The sequence below is a fragment of the Equus asinus genome, chromosome 12, assembly GCF_041296235.1.
Source record: "Equus asinus isolate D_3611 breed Donkey chromosome 12, EquAss-T2T_v2, whole genome shotgun sequence".
In the NCBI taxonomy this organism is placed as follows: domain Eukaryota; kingdom Metazoa; phylum Chordata; class Mammalia; order Perissodactyla; family Equidae; genus Equus; species Equus asinus.
Genome location: NC_091801.1, coordinates 42,578,368 through 42,598,933, shown reverse-complemented (window position 1 = coordinate 42,598,933; position 20,566 = coordinate 42,578,368). Strand labels below are relative to the sequence as shown.

General features: G+C 54.9%; 1 protein-coding gene across 1 annotated transcript; it reads right to left on the bottom strand.

Annotated features, from left to right (window-relative positions):
- Positions 1 to 9,798: 9,798 nt before the first annotated feature.
- On the bottom strand, positions 9,799 to 12,577 carry LOC139039846 (ral guanine nucleotide dissociation stimulator-like). Its single transcript, XM_070480938.1, has 6 exons — positions 12,336 to 12,577; positions 11,843 to 11,917; positions 11,246 to 11,278; positions 10,759 to 10,880; positions 10,449 to 10,552; positions 9,799 to 10,124 (listed from the first exon to the last, which is right to left on the bottom strand). The coding sequence occupies exons 1-6, from the start codon at positions 12,375 to 12,377 to the stop codon at positions 9,967 to 9,969; spliced, it is 534 nt and encodes a 177-aa protein (XP_070337039.1). The 5' UTR covers positions 12,378 to 12,577; the 3' UTR covers positions 9,799 to 9,966.
- Between the last annotated feature and the right edge of the window lie 7,989 nt (positions 12,578 to 20,566).

The window sequence follows — 20,566 nt, the reverse complement described above, 5'->3', positions numbered from 1 at the left end:
CGTCAGGAGCACAGAGAGCACACAGTGAACCAGCCAAGGAGGAAGCGTCAGGGAAGACGACTGCATCACAGTGGGGCCTCAGAGGTTGAGTAGGAGGCGACAGGCACAGGCTCAGTGGTGAGAAGAGAGATGCATGTCTGAAACATCCAGATTGACAACAACGAAGACCCGAAATACTCTAGCAGCCAGGATGCTCAGTGTCCACTTATGACACTGAGCTGTGACATTTTTCCTGTCAATTTAGCTGGTGTTACCAGACATTACCACAGTGTGTGTTTGTGTATTGGGGGATTCAGATGTCATTAGCAAATTAGGCTGTGATTTGAGCAGCGCGGGCTCTCCACATGTCACTGCACATCTCCCGAAGAACTGCCCGGCCCGCTCCACGGTGTAGGTTTCCACCTCAGACCCTGTTTTCTCAGGACACGGAGCAGCCGTCCCAGCTGCTGGCTCAGGCTGTGCCAGCAGACACACATCCTGACAGGAGAGAAGCGTAATGTCCTCCTTTTCCTTCCCTTTACATCCTACGGTGCCTTGATAATTGATGCATCCTTCCATGCTTCATAAATATTTCAGACCTTCACCGAGCCTTTCGAATCTAAAAACTTCTGACCTTTCCTCTCACTTTCCACCAAGGGGGTCATCTCCTACTATGTTGATGAGTTAGATCATTACAAGAAATACTTGAGCTCACTGCCACAAAGTCTACAAATATCCCACCATTCTTAACCATCAATGACTCCTCTACTGATTCCATTGAAAATTCATCTTGATCCTTGGTTTAGCCTAATTGTCTCCCTTCTTCCTCCTCTCTAGAGAAGTTTTATTATTGAGTCCAAATGTCATATTCTCTACTAGCAACCTCCCCTCCCCTCCCCCATCGAATTCCTTTCACTCATTCAATCTCTTCATTATTGAAACAACAGCCTCTCCTGAACCCATTTCTGTCTAGTTCTCGCCCCATGTCTTCCTTCCCCTTCACAATGAACCTGAAAGATCAGTGTTCATGGAATTACCATCTCCTCACTCCCCCACACTTCAGACTTACTGAATCACCAATCGTCTGTGTATTAATCAATCTTGATAATATCACAGCTATCTCCCCATAATTAAATCCAAAGAGTGTTTCTGCATCTTTCTATTACTTGGAACAAACGCAGAACTGGGCCACGATTGTCTTTTGGAATGATTCCCTGTCCTCGGTTTCTCGACATCTCAGGCTCCTGACTGCCTGTGAACCAGCTCACACTCCCTGGTGTCCTTCACAGGGTCCTTCTCACACAGCACTATTGCGAAAGCTCAGGACTCAATGTGAGCCCTATTCTCTCCATTGACCCTACGTTGTCTCAGTACTCTTGTGCATTTCTTTTATTCTTTGAATGCCTTCCACTGTTATCTCTATGATGACGATGTCTAAAAACCACGTCCAGATCTTATTTCTGAGCTATAATGCTACAGGTGTATGTTATAGGCACCTTAAGCAAACATATTTCCAACGGAAGCTGTTAACTCCCCCTCGCCAACTAGACACCCCTTCACCTCTCGGTCTCCGATCTCGTCTGATGACTACAGTTGACATCCAGGGAGTGATGTTTAACGCAAACTCTCAGAACCACCTGACAGAACAAGCACTGCTGCTGCCAGCACACTGAGCAGTCACCCTTCATCTCCGCCCCAGGATCCACACACGTATTCCTACTCTATACTCCGTTTCAGTTCAAAACGTCAGGTCCTCCGAGATCCCTTTGTTCAAACTGCTGCTGAAGTAAGCCTTCCCTCCCCGCCTGTTGTCTGGTGACTTTCCCTTCAGGCCACTGTGGAACAAATTAGGACATTCTTTTCATTGCATATTGTGTAACCTTTGAAATTGTCTCAAATAATAGTAAAATGATTATAATCACAGTGGATATTTGAGAACTGAGATATGAAAGTAGAGAGCAGAATCCTGATTTTATAAGAACAAATGCATGTTTACCTCTGCAGGGAAAGTTCATCCTCTATCGCACCAAACAGCATCCTCCCAGGGGATGAGACAGTGAAGCACGAGGCCTGTGCTCATTAAAGAACAAGGTTCCTGCCAGGAGGCCAGTAAGTTTGTTTTTCCATTGTTGCACCTCACAGTTAGACGCTTTGCGTGCCCTACGTGAGCAATTCATTTGATTTTTTTTGTTTCTTTTCCAGATTGGCGCCTGAACCAACATCTGTTGCCAATCTTTTTCTTCTTCTTCCCCTTCTTCTTCTCCCCAACCTCCCCTCCCCAGTTCATAGTTGTGTATCCTAGTTGTAGGACCTTCTGGTTGTGCCATGTGGGATGCCCTCTCAGCATGGCCTGATGAGCCGTGCCATGTCCCTGCCCAGGATCCCAACCCTGGGCTGCTGAAGCGGGGCACGGGAACTCCACCACGCGGCCGTGGGGCTGGCCCCCCAACTCATTGAATTTAACATGTGCTCTCTCTCTCTCTCTCTCTCTCTCTCTCTGGGTTGTCTTGTTTCAGTTTCGATGGGCTGGGGAGTAAGGTGAACATCCCTGAGGACTCCCCTTGCTGAGTGGACATGTGTGGTCCTGGTGAAAGCCCTCACCCAGTGGGGCTCCTAGAGATGTGACTCAGGGCCACTAATTCCCTTTTGGTGCCTGGCAAACTGGGACTCATCTTCCTCTGTCTGCTATTTGCTCTGTATTATGTCTGCTCCTTTGGAAGACAAAAATTTGTGTCCAAAGGGAAAGTTCCAGAAATGCTTCCAGGGATGATGATGGGACTTTGATTTCCAAGTGAGTATTTCTGGCATCTGATTCAATTCCGTTGTCATTAATCAAAAGCTGGCTCGTTCTGGATTGGTTCCATCCTTTCACAGCGATAGCACCATCTTCTACGGTCATTACCAAAAATGATCATTTCGTTTGAAAGCTCTTCCCTTAGAAGCCACTGCTGTGTTAGTACTTTATCAAGTTAAAACACTTAATTTTACATGCCTGGGTTTCTGTTTTGGTTTTTTGGTTTTTGAAAGCAGCTGAGCATGTTTGAACTGAAAATGAAAAGTATTTATTATGGAAGTACCCATGCTACCTCATTAGGATAGAAGAGGACATATCATTTATTTGTTATAAGATGCGAAAATTCAGAAGTTTTCCCTTGATCGGTAAAATTGCCCCTCTCAAGAAAGTTTTTTTTCTTGATGTTCAGTAACTTATTTTGGAGACCCACGGGGTCATGTCCAGTGAGATAGTTCTGTTGGAGTGAGGATAGTGCTGCTACAACCTGTCCTTCATGCCACCTGCGACATGCCCTACTCTGCACCAAAGACCAAGGACGGTCCTTCTGAAGACAGGGCTATGTTTGCATTATGAGTTGAGAGATGCTGCAAAGACCTCCTATGGTTTCCCTCATACCCTACACTACACAAATAGACACTTATGCTTTTAAGTCTTGACATTTCATCTCGAGTGTCTGTTAAAACGTGAGTATCTAGGATAGAAAGCGGCTGTCATCCAGAATCTTACCAGGGTTTCCTGCTGGCCACTTTGGAGGACAGAGCAGAGTGACCCACTAGGGGAGGGGCGCATGACTGCCGGGCCTTGGGGAAGAGCTGACCGGAAGCTGACTCACCAAGGACCGTCCGTGCTTGTCTTGGTTGGCAGTGACAGCAGCTGAACGCAACTTAAAGGATTTTAATTTGCATGCAGCTTTGCACAACAACTTTCCATCTTACTTCATCCTCCTTGCTTCCTGTGACATTTGGGGATAGGATAGTTTCAGGGATTCACTGAACTTGTTTACAATGTTCAAATAGTCTTGTATGATGTGTGCGCTTGTTAATTGAGGTATAATTGACATATACTTTATATTAGTTTCATTTGTACAATATAATGATTTGCATGTATCGTGAAATAATCACCACGATAAGTCTAACTAACGTCTGTCCCCAGACGTAGTCAATATTCATTTTCTGGGTGAGGACATGTTGTGTTTTAAGGTGCAGAAGAATCGGTAATGATGTCATACTTTTCTGTATACAACTTGATGAATTTGAACATAAGTGTCCACCCATGAGACCATCACCACCATCGAGGCCATAAACATATCCATCATCTACCAAAGTTTTCTCCCATCCCCTTTACTATTATCATTATTTTGCTTTAAGAACACTTAACAGAATATATACTCTGTTAGAAATTTTAAGGACAAAGCACAATACCGTGAGATTGCTACATTATACGCTAGGTTTAATTTTTAGAGGAACCTCCAGACTATTTTCCATCATTACAGTATTAGTTTACATTCCCATCAGCAGTTGCAAGGCTTCCCTTGCCTCCACAACCTCACCAACATTTGTCACCTCTACTTTTTTTGATAATAGCCGCCCTAACCGGTGTCAAGTGATATCTCCTTGTGGTTTTGATTTGCATTTCCCTAAAGATTAGTGATGCTGAGCACCTTTTCATGTGGCTGTTGGCCATTTGTGTGTCTTCTTTGGAAAAATGGCTATTCTACTCCTTTGCCCATTTGTTAACTGAGTGCCTTGGTGTTTTTGCTATTGACCCGAGAGATGAAAAAAGAAAAAAAATGTCCAGGCATTATGGATGCTTCCCAGTTGATGCAGATGATTTTGTCTTTATGGTGATGACAAAATATCGTGTTGTGTGCTTTTTCTTCAGCAGTTATCATAAGACTAGCAGTAGAATGGCAAAGCAGATAATCAGGATCTCCCGGGTTTCCAGTTTTACAACACAAATAAGACGAGTGGTAAGGAATTTTTGATTATTTCAAGGAAATTATTGAGATCACAGTCTGTGGAATGTAGGACTGACAGGTCCACGAGGAAATTAAAGTGAGGACATGGTGATCTGGCATCACTTCCGATCTGAAGGAACAGGTATCTTCTGTATGAATGTTTGAAGACATATTGGAAATCAGGAATTTGTGGTGGATGAATACATTTTCTGAAGGGTTTATTTCTTTATTTAGGAGGAAGATTACCCTGAGCTAACATCTGTGCCAGTCTTCCTCTCCTTTGTCCGTGGGATGCCTCCACAGCGTGGCCGATGAGTGGAGTAGGTCTGCACCTGGGATCTGAACCCGCAAACCTCAGGCCCCTGAAGCAGAACACACACAACTTTAACCACTCAGCCATGGGGCTGGACTCTAACTTATTTAGTTGTGAACATGATCGTTTGGGTTATGTAGATGTCAGGACCTGGGAGTGAGTCGCTAAGAGTGGGGTAGTTGATAATGTCACAATTGATTTAGACCCTAAAGAGGCTAAGAGCAACAACTGGCCAATGGGTTAACCAAAGGAATAGTCAGAAAACACAGAAAGGATGGGAATGGGGATCTATAGTAAGCTGGGGGATCACGTGTCCTCAGAGAGAGTGCCAGGACTTGCACAGAGGAGAATGGCAAGAGCAATAAAAGAGAATAAAATCACACTGAAACAAGGAGGGGGTGTTATGAGATGGGGGAGGAAAACTGATCTGGAGCAGTCCTGAGTTTTGACCTTGAGCTTTCTGTCCTTGACCCAAATCTGCTTGACGATGTCCTGGGACACAGGTCAGAAGAGCTCCAGAGGGAGAGAGGAAGGGTGGAAGTACAGGGAAACTGAGATAATTGTCCTAAGAAGCCATGCTTCATTTCTCATTTGGGTCCAGTTTCATGATTACTTTTACAGGATGAGAGGAAAAGAAGTGATGATGGTCAAGTCTTCGCAGAGGAAGCTGCGTGATCGTGGGAATCAACCCAAACCAAAGCCCGGATTAAGAATTCCCATCTCTTTGAGGATGCGCAGTTACATATTCAGAAGGCCAGTTACTAGAATGCCATCCCACCCAGCAGTGAGGGGTCACTGGGAGAGCACGTGGCACCAGCCCCAACAGGTCTGCTGGCAGGAGAGAAGTGGCAAGCCCTTTGGAACTTGCCGTAGCCTTGCAAAATTGCACCTTGCAGCAGAGGTGAATTCCTGCGGGGTGCGCTCGCATGGGGTGCCCCGTCCGGTCCCATACACACCCCTGCCCTTCCTCAGATTTGGCAGAGATGATTCTGGGAACTGGTCTGGGCATCCCACAGCTCCACAGCCAACAATTGCTGGTGACTGTGGAAGATCTGAGCAAACAGGAGGGGACAGGGAAGAGGGCGGGAGAGAGCAATTGTGGACAGGCTCAGCAGCGAGGCAGAGAAAGTGAGCGCCCAAGAAGGATGTGCTGACAGCACCAGGAAAGAGAGGAGACGCTGGTGCCCCTGCGATGGAGCCCGGCACTTCACTGACGTCTCCTTGAAGGGTCCCACGTTTTCTTGCTTGAGCTCTTGCAACTTCAAGACATACCAATCCTTTTCTTTTATTAAACTCCTCTGTGGGACATAGGAAGCATAGACAGGGATTTCTTGTGGAGGAGAGACTGGATTTCAGCTGAGTAGAGCAAGGAGGGCTTTCCGTTTCACGGTGCTCTCGCATTTTCCTTTCCGAAGTATATTATTTATCTGCGCTTGAAAGTCACAGAGAGTTACCGATTCGCGGGATGATTCCGTTGTCGCCCTCACAGCGACACAGTAAAACCTACCTAGTCGGAATGGATCATTCCTTCTGTGTAATACTCCGGTAGATTCCAAAGATCATTTCAAAAGCGCTGGTCTATCTCTGTTCTCAAATAAGAGGTCTGCTTCCAGGTCTCCATTTTTCTGCTCTTTATTGCATGTTAATTCAGAGTTGCAAGGAGGAAATACCACATTCGCCTCAATCTTTAGATCTCTATGTGCTGGAAATTGGATTCACAGAAATGGACAAGGCCTTTGAGGGATCGTGCTGTCAACAGAGACCTTTTCCGGCATCAGCAACGTGACGATAAACCGCTGCTTGTTAGGACTTGATTGTCTATTGGAGGGATGGAGCTTGCAGTATTATGGAAATCCTCTTTAGAATTGCTTACCTTCACGTGACAGATTTATCAGTTTCTGAGAGTGATGTGGTAAAAAATGACCTAGGGTGGCGCAGGGCTTAAACTGGCCCACTCCACTTTGGAGGCCCGGCATTGGCACGTTCGGGTCACGGTTGTGGACATTCACACCGCTTATCGGGCCATGCTGTGGCAGACATCCCACATGTTAAATAGAGGAAGATGGGCACAGATCTTAGCCCAAGGCTAGTCTTCCTCAAGGGAAAAAAAAAAAACCGAGGAAGATTGGCAATGGATGTTAGCTCAGGGTGAATCTTAGCCCTTGGGCATCTTCAGCTGTGGTCATTTGCAAAATATGTAGACCATGCATGTACTGGGCAAGCCCAGGCAGGACAGCGCAACCGGCCTCCAGCCTGGATGCTTGGGGCTGCTTGTTGTGGAGCCTCTGCTAGAACCGTCTGGGTGGATTCAGTGCAGAGAATGATGACAACGGACTGCCTTGCTTCACCCTCAGAGTTTCCCCTGAGTTTTCTCCATCTTGACATGCAAAGCAGACACTGTGTGGAGCCCTCGTGTTCCTCTGGGACTCGGGCTTCCCTCTGCTCCTCAGCCTGGAGAGGAGGAAGCCCACGTGTGGACTTCAGGAGATTCCTGACCGCGTTTTGTGGGCTAGCACGTCCTGGGCTTGAAGTCCCCAGGGAATGAGCAGAATCCAATCCAGGTAGGACTGCCATGACCCGGACCCTTCAGGAAGGCAGGTTATGGTCCCCTAACCAGGCAGAGCACCATGACCAGCCGCGGGGTTTGTGGAGGGCGAAGGGAAGATGAAATGGGTCCTGGAAGAAGGTGCTTATAAATACCCGCTACCGAGAGGGAACCAGCTGCAAAAGCGTGCATTTGAGGAGTATGAGTATTATTTCTTGATTCTGTTTGGAATAAGTTAGAGTGCATGATATATTTGTGTGTGAGTGAACATATATATATAGCTGTCTCTCTAAAATTTATATCAAAGTAACATAAAGACTGATGAGATACAGGTGCTGCACATGTGGGCCTCTTTTTGTTGGCGATCAGTTCATTTTTGGCCATTGGAAGCCCAAAGAGGCAACGAGTTATTGTCCTCTGCCGTCTGGTAGGCTCATGACAAACAAAGCGCTGCAACCAAAGGGTCGGCTCTCAGGAGCCTCACGGCCCTGTGAGGGAAACCCCTTGGACACGGTGTCTTCCTCCTGGGCCTGGACTAGCCTTGGGACTTGGCACTTCTCTTTCTCTGTGGCGGGAAGGTACAGCCGGCTCCGGCTTCCATTTAGAAAGTCACCTTCCTGGATGGCTGTGCCATACCAAGAAGGGCCTGGGCTGCTGGGAACCAGCATTCCTCCTCAGCTGCTGGCCGTACTGAGGAGGCCTCCCTGGCAGGGTTCACGCTGCTGTGTGTCTGGGTGACACTTGCAGCCATCAGAAAGGAGGGGAGAACTCAGAAGGGCCAAGCACTTCCTGTGGTCCTAGTCTTACAGGGGCTTTCCCGGGGTGGGGCGGGGGGGGGGGGGGGCGTTCAAAATGCCAGGTGGTAACCCTCTAGCTCCTGGTCACCGGGTGGGTTCTTGGAGTGAGCTCGGAGCAGTGTCTGCTCACCACCAGACTGGAACCATTTAAGTGTTTTAATTTTGTCAGGCTGTGTTTACCCGTCATCCGTTTGCTTGCGTTCCCTGCTGGACCCCTCAACCACCCTCCTCTCACGACTCATCTCTGAAAGCTTCCAACGGGAAACATTCACACCCACACCATAAACGGAGCATAAGGCTGGGCAAGAGAACACAGCCCTCCGAGGGGCTGCATGGACCGAGGGGCTCAGGTCCTCCTGCCCCGTTAGGATGAGTCAGAAACAACATGCCTGAGTGTGTGAACAGGTCATTGCCTGAGACCACACACCTCAGAACCACAGGGGCCCAGATGTCACCCTGGGCAGCGAGGGAGAGTATAGGTCATTCTTTGGCCAGGATTAGGGTATCTAATGTTTGCAAAGCAGACTCCACCCGTGATCCGTCAGACCCTGCCAGGGAGGAGTGGCCACGAGGTACGGGACAGAGAGGCCGAGGCATTCGAGGGAATTTCTGCCCTTCCAAGAATTGTAGAAGGAAGTGCACGGAGGCAGGGAATCCTGGTGGACAAGGAGCAGTGATGCCTCGAGAAGGAAGCCCAGATGCAGCCTTCAAAGTGGCATCACAGATCTGTCCCCCTGGATACCAAACTTGCAGGGAAAGGAATTCAGAGCCGTGGACCGGGATCCCAGAGGATTCCATCCAGGTGAAGGGTGAACATGGAGCCCCCAGAGGGGCCGGGGGAGGGAGGGTCCTGCCTGCCCTTAGTCCATCTGCACATGACCTTCTCCGGCCTTGACCCTCCACATGCACGTTTTGAGCTTTTACATCGTTCTCTGCACTTAGAGCTGCTGCTGTCCAGAGCCTGATTAGAAAACGACAAGTTCCTAACATCTGGTGAAGAGGAACCTCCACAAGAGAAGCCGAAAACGTGGCCTCTCCTCCAAAGGGGTGGAAAAGCAGCCACTGTCCTGGGGCAGGTCGTGGTGCTGGCCCGTGCCATTTGAAAGACACCCGCATTCCAGTGGTTGTTGCTCTGCCTGTGAAAGTACCTCCACCCTCTAAATGCCAGGAGTTCTGGGTGCTGTCTCTGCTCCTGGCCCACGTGAACCACACTGAAATGAACCCGTCCTCTGAGTAAGGGGGGGCGCGGAGGTGTCCTTCAGTATCCAGGGAGGGGCCTGGCCCTTCTCCCTTCTCTCACATACAATAAGCCGAGACCCTGCAAGATTTCTTCATTCCAGGAGGAACGCGAGAGTCTGTGTCTCCTTGACACGAGCACAGGAGGGGAAAGAACCAGACCGTGACTCGCAGGCTGGAACAGAAACAGGATTTTAACATCAAATTCAAAACTAGCACTAACTATTAACACGAAAGAAATACGGCCCCTTCCCAAGTGGTAAACAGGCGCTGGGGTGGAGATGCCAGGCCTGTGGGGTGGGGTCGTCCCCTCCCTCTTGGGCTCCAGGGGTCCCAGGAAAAGGCTTAGAATGTTCTTCTCCCCATCAGCATGGGAGGAGCCGGCCTGGGGCCCCGCGTGTTTCCCAGCTGTGTCCCCGCCGCTGAAGAGCAGGCTGCACTCGAGCTGTTGGAAGGACCGGGATCTGCCACTGTTGCTGGGTTCTGCGTCGGGGGTCTGGTGACTGAAGAGAAGACACTGATGACTGGGGGGTCACACCAGTATCCCAGCCCAACACCTCAGCCCCACTGCATTCTGCTCCAAACCTTGTCCTGAGTGTTCAGTCAACACTACCCCATTGTCCCTGACATGGGAGCTGGCATTTCGCTTCACCCATTTCACAGAAGAGGAAGCTGAGTCCCACAAAGGTCAAGGGAATTGTCCCTCACAGGCCTGGGCAGCAGTGGAGCTGGGATCCCCGTGCCGGCTGTCCATCTCCCTAGGCCCGTGCTTAGCCCGAAGCTTTCCGGAGCCCCTGGCTTCAGTCCCTGCCTGTCTGGACACTCACCGAGCCCTGAGCTGAGAGATGCGCGGTTCTTCCTGGGCAGGAAAAACCGGCGCATCTTGCCGGCCCTCTCCTGTGGGGGCTCCAGGTGGCAGGACAGGCTGTAGCTAAAGGACAGAGTGGACTTTTCAGCTACCGGGAGCCACACCTCAGGTGACCCTCCCAGAGACGGCCAGCAGTTGGAGTCCCAGGGCCCCACGGGTGACCATGCGACAAGCCCCGGGACTGACCCGGAAGCCACGGGCACGGGCTCCCTGGAGCTGGCCATCAGAGAGAGTCCGCCTTGCCCTCACCAACTCCTGCCCCGCCTCACCTCTCATCCTCGCTGAGGGGCTCCATGGCCTCGAACCAGGCCCCAAATCGCTCCTCAGCCTCAATGTGGTAAAGATGGACTGCCTCCTGGAGCAGGAAGATCTGCTCAGTGACTTTGAATTCCTGGGAGAAAGGGCATGATGCAGACGGGGCCTGGGTGGGGGACCGTGCTGGGGACTCAGACAGGTGAGAAGAGGGTCAAGGAGCTGGTCTGGGGTCTTGGCCCACATGGGAACCCTCCTTCCCTCCAATTCCGTGCAGGACTTGCTCGTTCTCACACTTGGCTTGAAATAGCTCCTCCTGCAGGAAGGTGTCCTTGGTGCCAGCCCCTTCCCCCACGCACCAGTGGGACGGCTTTCCCAGCTCTGGGTGCCGAACTCTCCCAAGAAAAGCAAGGCCCAAGGCATCGGGCCAGAGAAGGTCTTCCCCGGAGGAGTCTCTGATTGCCACAGCCCCACCCTCCGCACGGGGAGGCCACAGCTGCTCACCTCACTCCTTTTCTCATAATTGATCTCATTTCCCTGGAAGGCAGAGAGCCAAAGTCCATGAGCAACAGCCCCCTTAGCCCATAGCTAGCCCCCGTCTCCACCCTTTCTCAGGTTGCACTACCAGCAGGGTCGACCAGGGAGCAGGCGCTACCAGAAACAGGAATGGGTCCCGGGCAAGACTCTGAGCTCCAGAGCAAGGAGGCCACGGGGCTATGGCTCAGGGACATTCTAAGACAGCCCTCTCTGACAGACAGACAGACTGAGGCCTCAGGCAGGAAGGGATGCTCAGCCACTCGTGTGCTTCCTGCCTTGGAGGGGCCTGGCTTCACTCCCTGCAGGGGCGGGGCCTGAGGGAGAGGCTGAGTCCAGCTCAGACACACCCTCCAGCAGCTCCGCAGTCAGGCAGCCTGGACTGGCGGCTCACCTGGATCCTATATTCACTCATCACTAAGATGGGCATGACACCCAGCTCCCGGGGTGGCTGTGAGGCCCTCACCAGAGGACTCTGCCAAGGGTTGTGAGCTCAGGCCTCAGTGCAAGTCTCTCCTCCCAAATCTCCGAATCCTGATCCCCAGCCCCACCTCCAGGCTCACTCACCTCCAGGTAATCCTCCATGTTGGTGTCCAGCAGCAGCAGGTAATTGAGGAATGTGCCAAGGAAGGGGATGAGCCCCTGTGCCAGCGGGGTGGAGACGGTGATGAGATCCCGCTCTCAGGAGCCGTCAAAGACCTCTCCTCCACTCCTCACCCCAGCCTCCTGCCCAGCCCAAGCTACCCACCTAGGCGGCCTCCCCCCAGTTTCCTCCTCTTCTCTCCTCCAGGAACCCCAAACTCCTGCAGGCACCTCCCAGCAGCCGGCTCTGGCAAAACCCAGGGTACGTGGTCCCCGCCCCTCCCTGTCCCAAATCCGTTGTGCGCCCATCCGTTCCAGGCCTCCTCCTGGTCACTTCCAATGCAGGCATTTCAGGTCTGTGGCACCAGGAGCAGGGCTGGAGGAGAAAGGCTCCCTCTCTGCTGGTAGAGACCTCCGGCTAGGAAGGGGAGTCCCCTCTCCTGCGACTCCTGGGCCCCTCCTCCACAGGCACCCTTACCTTCTGGGCACCTATGGGGCCCGTCTCCAGGCTGGTCAACATAGAGGTCGCCTCCTGCCAGGGTGTTGACAGGGCCAGTGAGCCGATGCTCCCCTCCAAGTGTCCTCCCAGACCCCTCCCAGATCGGGGACCCTGGACATGTGGCCCCAGTCACCTGGTGCCCCTGCGGCTCCCACCTCCAGGGTGCTCTGCTTCCAGAGCCATCCCAGCTCCAACACTCACTCCTGTGTGACCTTGGGCCCGCCCAGGCCTCCCTGAACCTGTTACCTCGTCTGGAAGGTTTGACGAACTCTGTCTGCCTCCCACAGTCTCCTGAGGCCCAAGCGTCATCTGACCGTCATCACTGCTCTCCGCTCAAGCCTGCCTTTGGAGCCAGGTCCAAGCTCCCCACATTCCTCCCCACCCTTGAGCCTCGTCACCCACTGTGAGGCCTGCACCACGGCTCATCTCCCTCTGGCTCCCAGATGAGGAGACCAAGGCCCACACAGGGGCAGGGACTTGCTCAGGGGACCCCAGAGGAGAGGCTGCTCCCCCTCCCAGCCACAGGCCCTGTCTCCTCTGCCCTTCACACCACCCTCTGCCCAGCCGCTGACCACAGTGCTGTCCTCGGGACTCTCAGACTGTGTTCGGGCCCCCAGCTGGGCCGAGCCATGGATGGAGGGAGATGAGGTGTCTCAGGAGGCCTGGTCAAGTGGCTTCTGCCAGCCCCAACCCCCAGGAGTCTCTGATCCCAGGCCGAGGCCAAGGCCTTGCTAAAGCCCTCAGCTCCCTAGGATCCCCTCAGGGAGTTCCCCTGCACAGAATTCTTTCTTCATCCGCTCAGGATGGGGACCCCGAATGCCACGTCTGACTAGCAGGGGAGGGGGCGACCAGGGCACTGCGGGGTGGCATTTCCTTTCTGTTTTACGAGGAAACTTCTGACGTCTGGGCAGGAAGGATTCCTGAAGAAGCCATCAGTTCCCTGGGCACTTGCCCTTGCCCTCCGGGGCACATGTCATCGCCAACAAGGACCTGGGTGAGCATCCCACTGGGACTGTCTGCAGCGCCCACTTTAGGGGCCAGAGTGGGGAGTCACCGAGGGGACACAGATCTGTCCCAGGTCCAGTGTCCGTCCCAAGGCTGGGAAGCCCCTGAGTGCCCCCGGCCCGTGGGATCCGGCAGTGCCCATCCCTCAGGCAGGCAGGGTGCCCTTCTTGCGAGGCACAGTGAAGACAGAAGGAGCAGTGGGGCCCTGGCTTCCTGAGCACAGACTGGGCTGACTTCGGAAGAAAGGAAGCCCGCCCACTCGCTCCAGCCAGTGGCCAGGAGGAAGATGCAGGGCAGCTGATGGAGCAGCATGGAAGCCAGACACCGGCACCTTCTGCCAGGTCCTCAGCCTCCTGGAACAGTCCAGCCCGCGCCATTCTATCCCATGCCCCTGGCCTCCTGTCCCAAACTGCCCCCACCTGCCCATGGAGCTAGCACATCCCTCTTCCTGTCCATCTTTTCCTGACCAACTTCACGTGACAGGAGAACCAAAGCTCATCCTGCCGGGTCCCCTCCCCTCTCGCTCCCCCTCCTTCCAGATGTGCAGCCTCCGTCTTACCTTCACCAGCTGCCTCCTGCTCACCCACTGGTCTTTGATGAACCTCTTCAACTTTCGAGAGCTCTTCCTGAGGGGAGAGGAAAGGAGGAAAGAAAACCCGGGGCGGTTGAAGGCGAAATGCCTTTTGTTGAGAACCCAGAAGGTTCCAAGGGCCTGGGGCCTGGACGAGGGTTTTCCCTGGGTTCTTCGGAGCTCTGAGGTCACCGTGGGACTCGGGTGGAGGCTCTCCTGTGGTCACCTGGGGCCTCCATTCCCACTCCGACTGAGCACACTGTTTCTAACAGTGTTGGTTGCCGATGAGGGCTCCGTTGCTGCGAAGTACACCCTTGGAAATCTCCAGTGTGGCTCACTCCAGGATGTGACAAGGGGGGAACCTGACTCCTGAAGCAGAACCACTGCCTAGGGTCTCAGAGAGTCTCAGAGACCCGAGAAAGGAGGCCAGTCCCCATCCCTAGGGTCCGCTGCCTCCCGGATGGTCCTAGCTGAATGAGGGGTCCATGGCAGTCGTACGGGGGATGTCTGATCCGCCCTGGTGGTGCTTGGATGGAGCACGGCCTACCCACCTGGCAACTCGTCCCCATGTCTTTTGCAGACGGCTGATGGAGGGGCTCTGCAGAGCAGACACGATGGCACGCAGGGACGCATAATTGCCAAGGACTCGGCACTCCTGAGGAAGGGAAGGGAATGAGCTGCGACGGCGGGCTGGAGCCCTGCTTCCTCTGGCTTGTGTCCCCTCATGGGCTTCTGCTGTCCTGGATGAGGCAGATGCCCGGGGAAGCGAGGGAGGGCACACCTGGGAGCTGATGAGTAACGCTCGCGGGCAGGAAGATTTTAGCTCAACCCAGGGCGGGAAGGGAGCTTCCCACCACTGGGACCAGCACTCAAGGTCAGCAGGCCCTTGGCAGCAAGGGGCCTAGGACTTTGCCGAGGCCCAGACCACCGACTTCAAGGCTGAAAGCTGCGAGAGGAGAAGGGGCAGTCCCCCTGACTCCAGGGAGGGGCTCCCTGGGCCCTGCCACTACTGACCTTGGCCACCTGAATCCACAGCTCGACGACTCTGGCCCTGTCCTGGGCCGTCATGCTGAGGTCCCCAAGGCACGTCGTGATGACGCAGCCGGACACGTGAAGAAACTGGTTGATAGTGGCCCGAACGGTGGGAGCCAGGTACTCCTGGCTCCCATTGGGCCGCTGGCACCACACAAAACCCAGGCAGTGGCGGGGCTCCACCTTCTTGAACAGCTCCTGGGGAGGATGGGGACTGTCACCTGACCCTGCCACACCCGAGCTCAGAGTCTGCAGGCCCCCGCAGCCCCAGGCAGGAGGCACTGGTCAGCTGCAGCTCAGGAACCTGAGGAGGTGGCCTGAAGCTTCTGGGAGTCTCTGGGTTTTGTCTGTGTCCGCTGAGGCCGCCCAGCGCAGGATGACCGAGGACCCAATAGGGGCGGGGAAGAGAAGTCCCATTGGCTCGCAGCCCAGTCTTGCTTCCCCCAAGCACCAGAACACGGCTCACACCTGCCCATCTCAAGGGGCATCTTCCACCCGTTCTCATCACCCCCTGGTCCCACTCCCCTTTCAGATGCACGTTCCCCCGAGGCAGCAACAACCGTGGGCTTTGTTTGCCTGTCTTCCATGTAGGTAAGGACGCAGTAGGTGTCTAATAAGTCCGGAGGCTGTTGAGGCCTCCTGGGCCGATGGGTGAGTGACCCAGGACTTGGCAGCACTCCAGTGAGCTTCCCTCCCCCACCAGAGGGCTGTTCTCTGCCCCGCTTCCTCTCTGTTCGACCTCATCCATCTGCACAGCCACTCTGCCCAGCAGGTGCCCGCCCTTGGTGTGCTCTCTACTGTCCATGTGGGGACAGCAAGGACTTGGGGGCCAGAAGGTGGCCCAGGTCACCCGGTGGGTAAGTGGGGGAGCTGTGACTTGCACCCACATCGTTGGATTGCGGCTGAGGGAACAGGAGGTCTGGGGCAGCTGATGGCCCACCAAGGCGGGCCCCACCTAGCCCAAGAGCCCCGCTGCTCACCGCATCCATCCGGGTCAGCTGCTCGGCCACCAGCTTCGGAGGGAAGTCCAGCAGCTTAGGCCTCTCCTCTCTCAGCTCGGCGCTCGCTTCTGCGGTGACTTCGGCAGCTGGAGGCAGAGATCGTCCAAAAGTCAATGGCGCATCTTGCTCCAGCTCAGAAGCTGGCACTGGGGCTGAAGCTGATGGCGCTCGCTCCGGCCCTGGAGAGGCCGATGGAGGTGAGGCTGCTGGAGGTGAGGCTGCTGGTGGTGAGGCTGCCTCCAGCTCCGGCGCGGACGGTGGAACTACAGCTGGAGCTGCCTCTGGCCCCGGAGCTGGCCCTTGCTCTGGCTCTAGAGCCGGCAGGAGCTCTGGAACTGGCGCTGCAGCAGGAGAAAGAGAAAGTTTCACCTACGTACCCGACTTTACAAGACAGGAGAGACTCCGCTGTCTTGAAGGGAACCCCAGCCCGTGAACCCCACCGCAGACGGTCTTCCCAGACTGCTGTCCCCTCACCTTCCAGCTCTGCCCTCCTGGGCCCCAGATGTTGCAGCTGGACCTGGGGAAGGTAGGCAGGGCCTCCCAGGTGCGACCCAGGCCAGATGACACGCAGAGAGGCCAGCCGCATCCTGAAAGAGGGAAAGGGCGTGGGCTCCCAGAAATCCTGCATTGGGTCCAGCCAGGTGCCCACCATAGAAGACGCGGTACTGGGCGGAAGCAGTTGGGCCACAGAGCCAGAGGCCTGGCCGTCACTTCCACACTGTCCTCCCAAGGCACCCTGCTTTGGGTCTGGGCCCTGTGCCCGCCCCTTTCCACCAGGGGGGAATCCCACCCCGGCGCTGACTCCTGTGTGGCCATCCTGGCAGTGGCAGGCCTGCTCATCCAGCAGGTGGAACACGGGGTTTGTGTGAGTCTCTTCTTCCCACTGCCACTCTTCTCGCAAAGAGGCTGGACACAGTCCAGCCCAGCCCTCCACGCCCTTGTGCAAGTGGACTGAGGACTGAGGCCGATGTGTGAGCGGCTCGCTAACACCCCTTCTCTTCTGGGCCTGCTGGTGGTGGTCAGAAGGGGTGGATATGGAGAAGGGGAAGCGGAGGGACTGTGGTGGGGATGGGTCGCCAGGGAACAGCTCAAGCCAGCCTCCCCTCTGGTTCCCAGGGGCTCTGGGACCCCACCCACAGCTCTCTTTCACTCCTATCCCCTTGCAGTAGAAGCCATCAGACCTCAGCCCTCCCAGAGGAATCAAAAGATGAGTGAGATCAGAGTTGTGCCGGGCCCGCCCCAGCCACAGTCCTCTGTCCTCTTGTTCTCCCCCAGCCCTGTTCTGTGGAGACAGGAGGCCCTCGTCTGGCACTCAAAGAACACTCAGGTCTTTAGTTGGCGCTGGGGTCCATCGTGCATGAGAACGTGGGAAGAGGCCTCCAGTCGTAAAGGAGCATAGGAGGGCATCCCCTGGGACAGGCGGGGGACAGGATCTGTGGATGATATGGTGTGTGACTATGTGAGTCTCAGGCTGCTGCGGGGGTCCAGGGGCTGTGTCTGCTTCATTCACTGCGTTGTGCCAAGTGTCTCTAAAGCTCCTCTAAAGCATGTCACAGGTGCTTAATATACAGTGTTCTCGAATGAACTCCAACCAGAAGCATCCCCGGTAGCTGAGTGGGCCTGGGGCCCCTCTGCGGCCCCGGAGACCCCTCCTTGGCTACTCCAAGGACCCTCCCCACGACCAGCTGGATGGAATCCCACACTCCCTGCCAGAGTGCTTTCCGTGTGCCTTTGCAAACTCAGAAAGGCCCCATCCCAGCGATGGGGGAGCAGACTGCTCTTCATCGGGGACAGGGAAAGAATAACCAGGAACAACCACGGCACGTCTCTCAGCCCCTTCTGTAGAGCCAGGCCCCAGGGAAGCACCTGCCGTGGCTCATCCCATTCGTGCCCACCAGAACCCGATGAAGTTTATCCTCTCCCACTCCACTTTGCAGAGGAGCAATCGAAGCTCAGAGAGATGGAGGCCGTTTCCAAGACACACAGCTGGCAGCGGGCAGAGTCACCACTGTGCTGAGGAGGGGCTGGGCACTCACGTAGCAAGCAGGTGGTCCAGGACCCCGTGGGAGGTGAGGACAGCCGCGCAGTCGAACATGATGGTGGTGACGTTGGCCACGTTTCGAGGCGCCAAGGCTGGTCCTATGGACGGTGGCAGCCTCTCCAGCAGGCCTGCCTGGAGGGCCCGCATCCTGCAGGCCTCATTCCGCTGCCCGAGTGACTCTCCGCGCTGGGTGAGATGAGGAAGGACACAGAGTCACCAGCACCAGCGTGAACCTCCAGGAAGTCAAGGTCTGGAGGTCCCCCAGGAACTGTGAGCCCCTCAGGGATGTGTGCAGAGGAGGGACAGGATTGCCCACAGCCAACCGGTTTCCAGGCTTGAAAAGTCCAATTTGAGTTTGGGCGGGGGAAGGATTATACGATGAGTTCCTCAGGACACTTGGCTGGCTTGGCAAGGACAGACCGCCCCGCACCAAAGCGTGCATTAAGAGCACTGACCAGCGAATCCAACACAAACATCCCCATTCTAGAGATGAGAGGATGGAAGCTTCGGGCTGCCAAGTGGCTGCTCAGGGTCCTGTGGGTCGGAACTGTGAACCGCCCTAAGCCAGGGCTGCAGGACTCCCCCGCTCCCCCACCTGAGGCTTCATGTGCTCCTGACATGAAGGGAAATGTCTGGTGGGAACCTCAGCCCTCCCCAGTCGGGAGACAGAGACGCTGTGAGGATCTGGCTGACTACAAGAAAGGACGCTGGTTTTTCTTTCTTTGACACGAAAGGGAGGTTTGAGACCCTCGTTACAGAGGTTTCAGATTCAGAAAATGGCAAATTTCAAAGATGCCCCTGGCCGAGTGTGAAGCGCAAACATCAGTGTTTTGTCTACTCCGCCTAGGGTTAGGAAAGAGCGACTTCCCACCCTCCTAGGTAGCTGGTGAGGAGGCGTGGAAGTCCAGATTCCTTTGGGACTGGGCCCTTGGCACACTCCAGTGGGAAAGCCCTGGGCGGGTCCAGGGGAGGGCTCCAGATTTGACTCTGGATTGTGGACACACCCCGGTGATCTCAGGGCCCCGGGTGTCACTCACTCTCCCCTCAGTCCAGCCCCGGGCAAGGTCGGTGGTCTGCTGCACTTGCCCCCTGTCCAGGGAGATGGAGCCGTAGGACCCATGCGCCAGCTCCTGGACCATCTCCTGGGTGGAGCTCTGCAAAGACAGCGTCCGGTGGCCGCGGCGGCAGGTAGCAGGGGCCTGCCCGCACTTGCCCACAGGGGGAAAACTCTCCCGCACACCGAGCACAGACAGAGGGGCATCCGCATAGACCTCCAGACAGGGAGCGAATGAGATGACACCTCATGGGCTTGGGATTCACCTACGGGTAGGGCAGCTTGACTCCCAGCACTCACCTTCCATCCTGCCAGCCACCACCTGGGATATGAACACGACATACCGCCAGGCTTCCAAGCCCTAACCGTCTGCTCCCGTCCAGGGTAGCTCCACGCTCATCCCTGCCTTCCGTCACTCCATGCCCGCCAACACACACACACAATAAGGGTCAAGGGGTGTGGGGCTGCCCGCGTGGGAGGGTGGGATCACACTTGTGGCCTGACCCGGAGTGGCCCGCCCTGGGCTGCCTTGTGTTACCTGAGGGTTCCTTCTTCCGAATGGCCTGAGGTCTTGGAGGTGCGGTCTCAGCCAATGTCGACAGCGATGGAAAAGACTGTCATTGTTGGCTTTCTGTGCGCCAGAGCCTCGCAAAGAGGGGATACATGAACACATCCTCCTGTGTCGAGTGTCTCTGGTCAAATGGGCTATGTGTACAAAATGGCTGCCTGGTGACCAGAGTTCTAAGCTCTGTTGGGGTCGGTCGCCAAGGAAGTGAGGTCATGTCTCCAAGGTTCCAGGATGGGGGGCCCTTCCCTCCATCAGACCCACCCAAAGCCCCCTCGGGGCTGTTGACCGCTCACCCTCCTTGCCCGTGTCATCTCCCGAGCTGTACAGAAAGTTCCATCACAGCCCTCCCCACAGCTCCTTGGGATGGGAACCAGCGCCCCAGCTTTGAAGAGAGAGCGCCCAGTTCAGATCGCCTTTTTCCTAGCAGTTCTGTGTCCTGGAAAAGCCACTGTGCCTCTGAGGGCCTCCCCAGTCTCCCAACCTGCACGATGGGATGGCGCTAGAAACACATTCCCAGGGACGTCTTCGGGTGGACATGTGATAACGCCTCCCATATCTGGGAGGTGGTGCCACCTGGGTCTGGTCCCCGAACTTAGAGGTGGAAGAATTACAAGAAGGGGTGGATGCAGTCGGGAATACCTCTCCAAACAGGCCTGGATGCCAGCCGTGTGATTTGGGAAAAGTCACTGCCCCTTGGGGGCTCATTGTCAGGTCTGCACCTTCAAGGGTTGGAAGTTCGAGGAAATTCAGATATTGTCATTCACTAGCATTCAACCTTTCCCAGTCTCCTGTTGGCCTTAGAACCAGACCCAAGCGCCTCATTGTCGGCCTATGTGGTGGGCAGCCTCCACCAAGGCTCCCAGCGCTCCCTCCCTCCTGCTGTGCACATCCTTGTGGAACCACTACATCCCGAGTAACTGGTTTCTGAGCAATAGAAT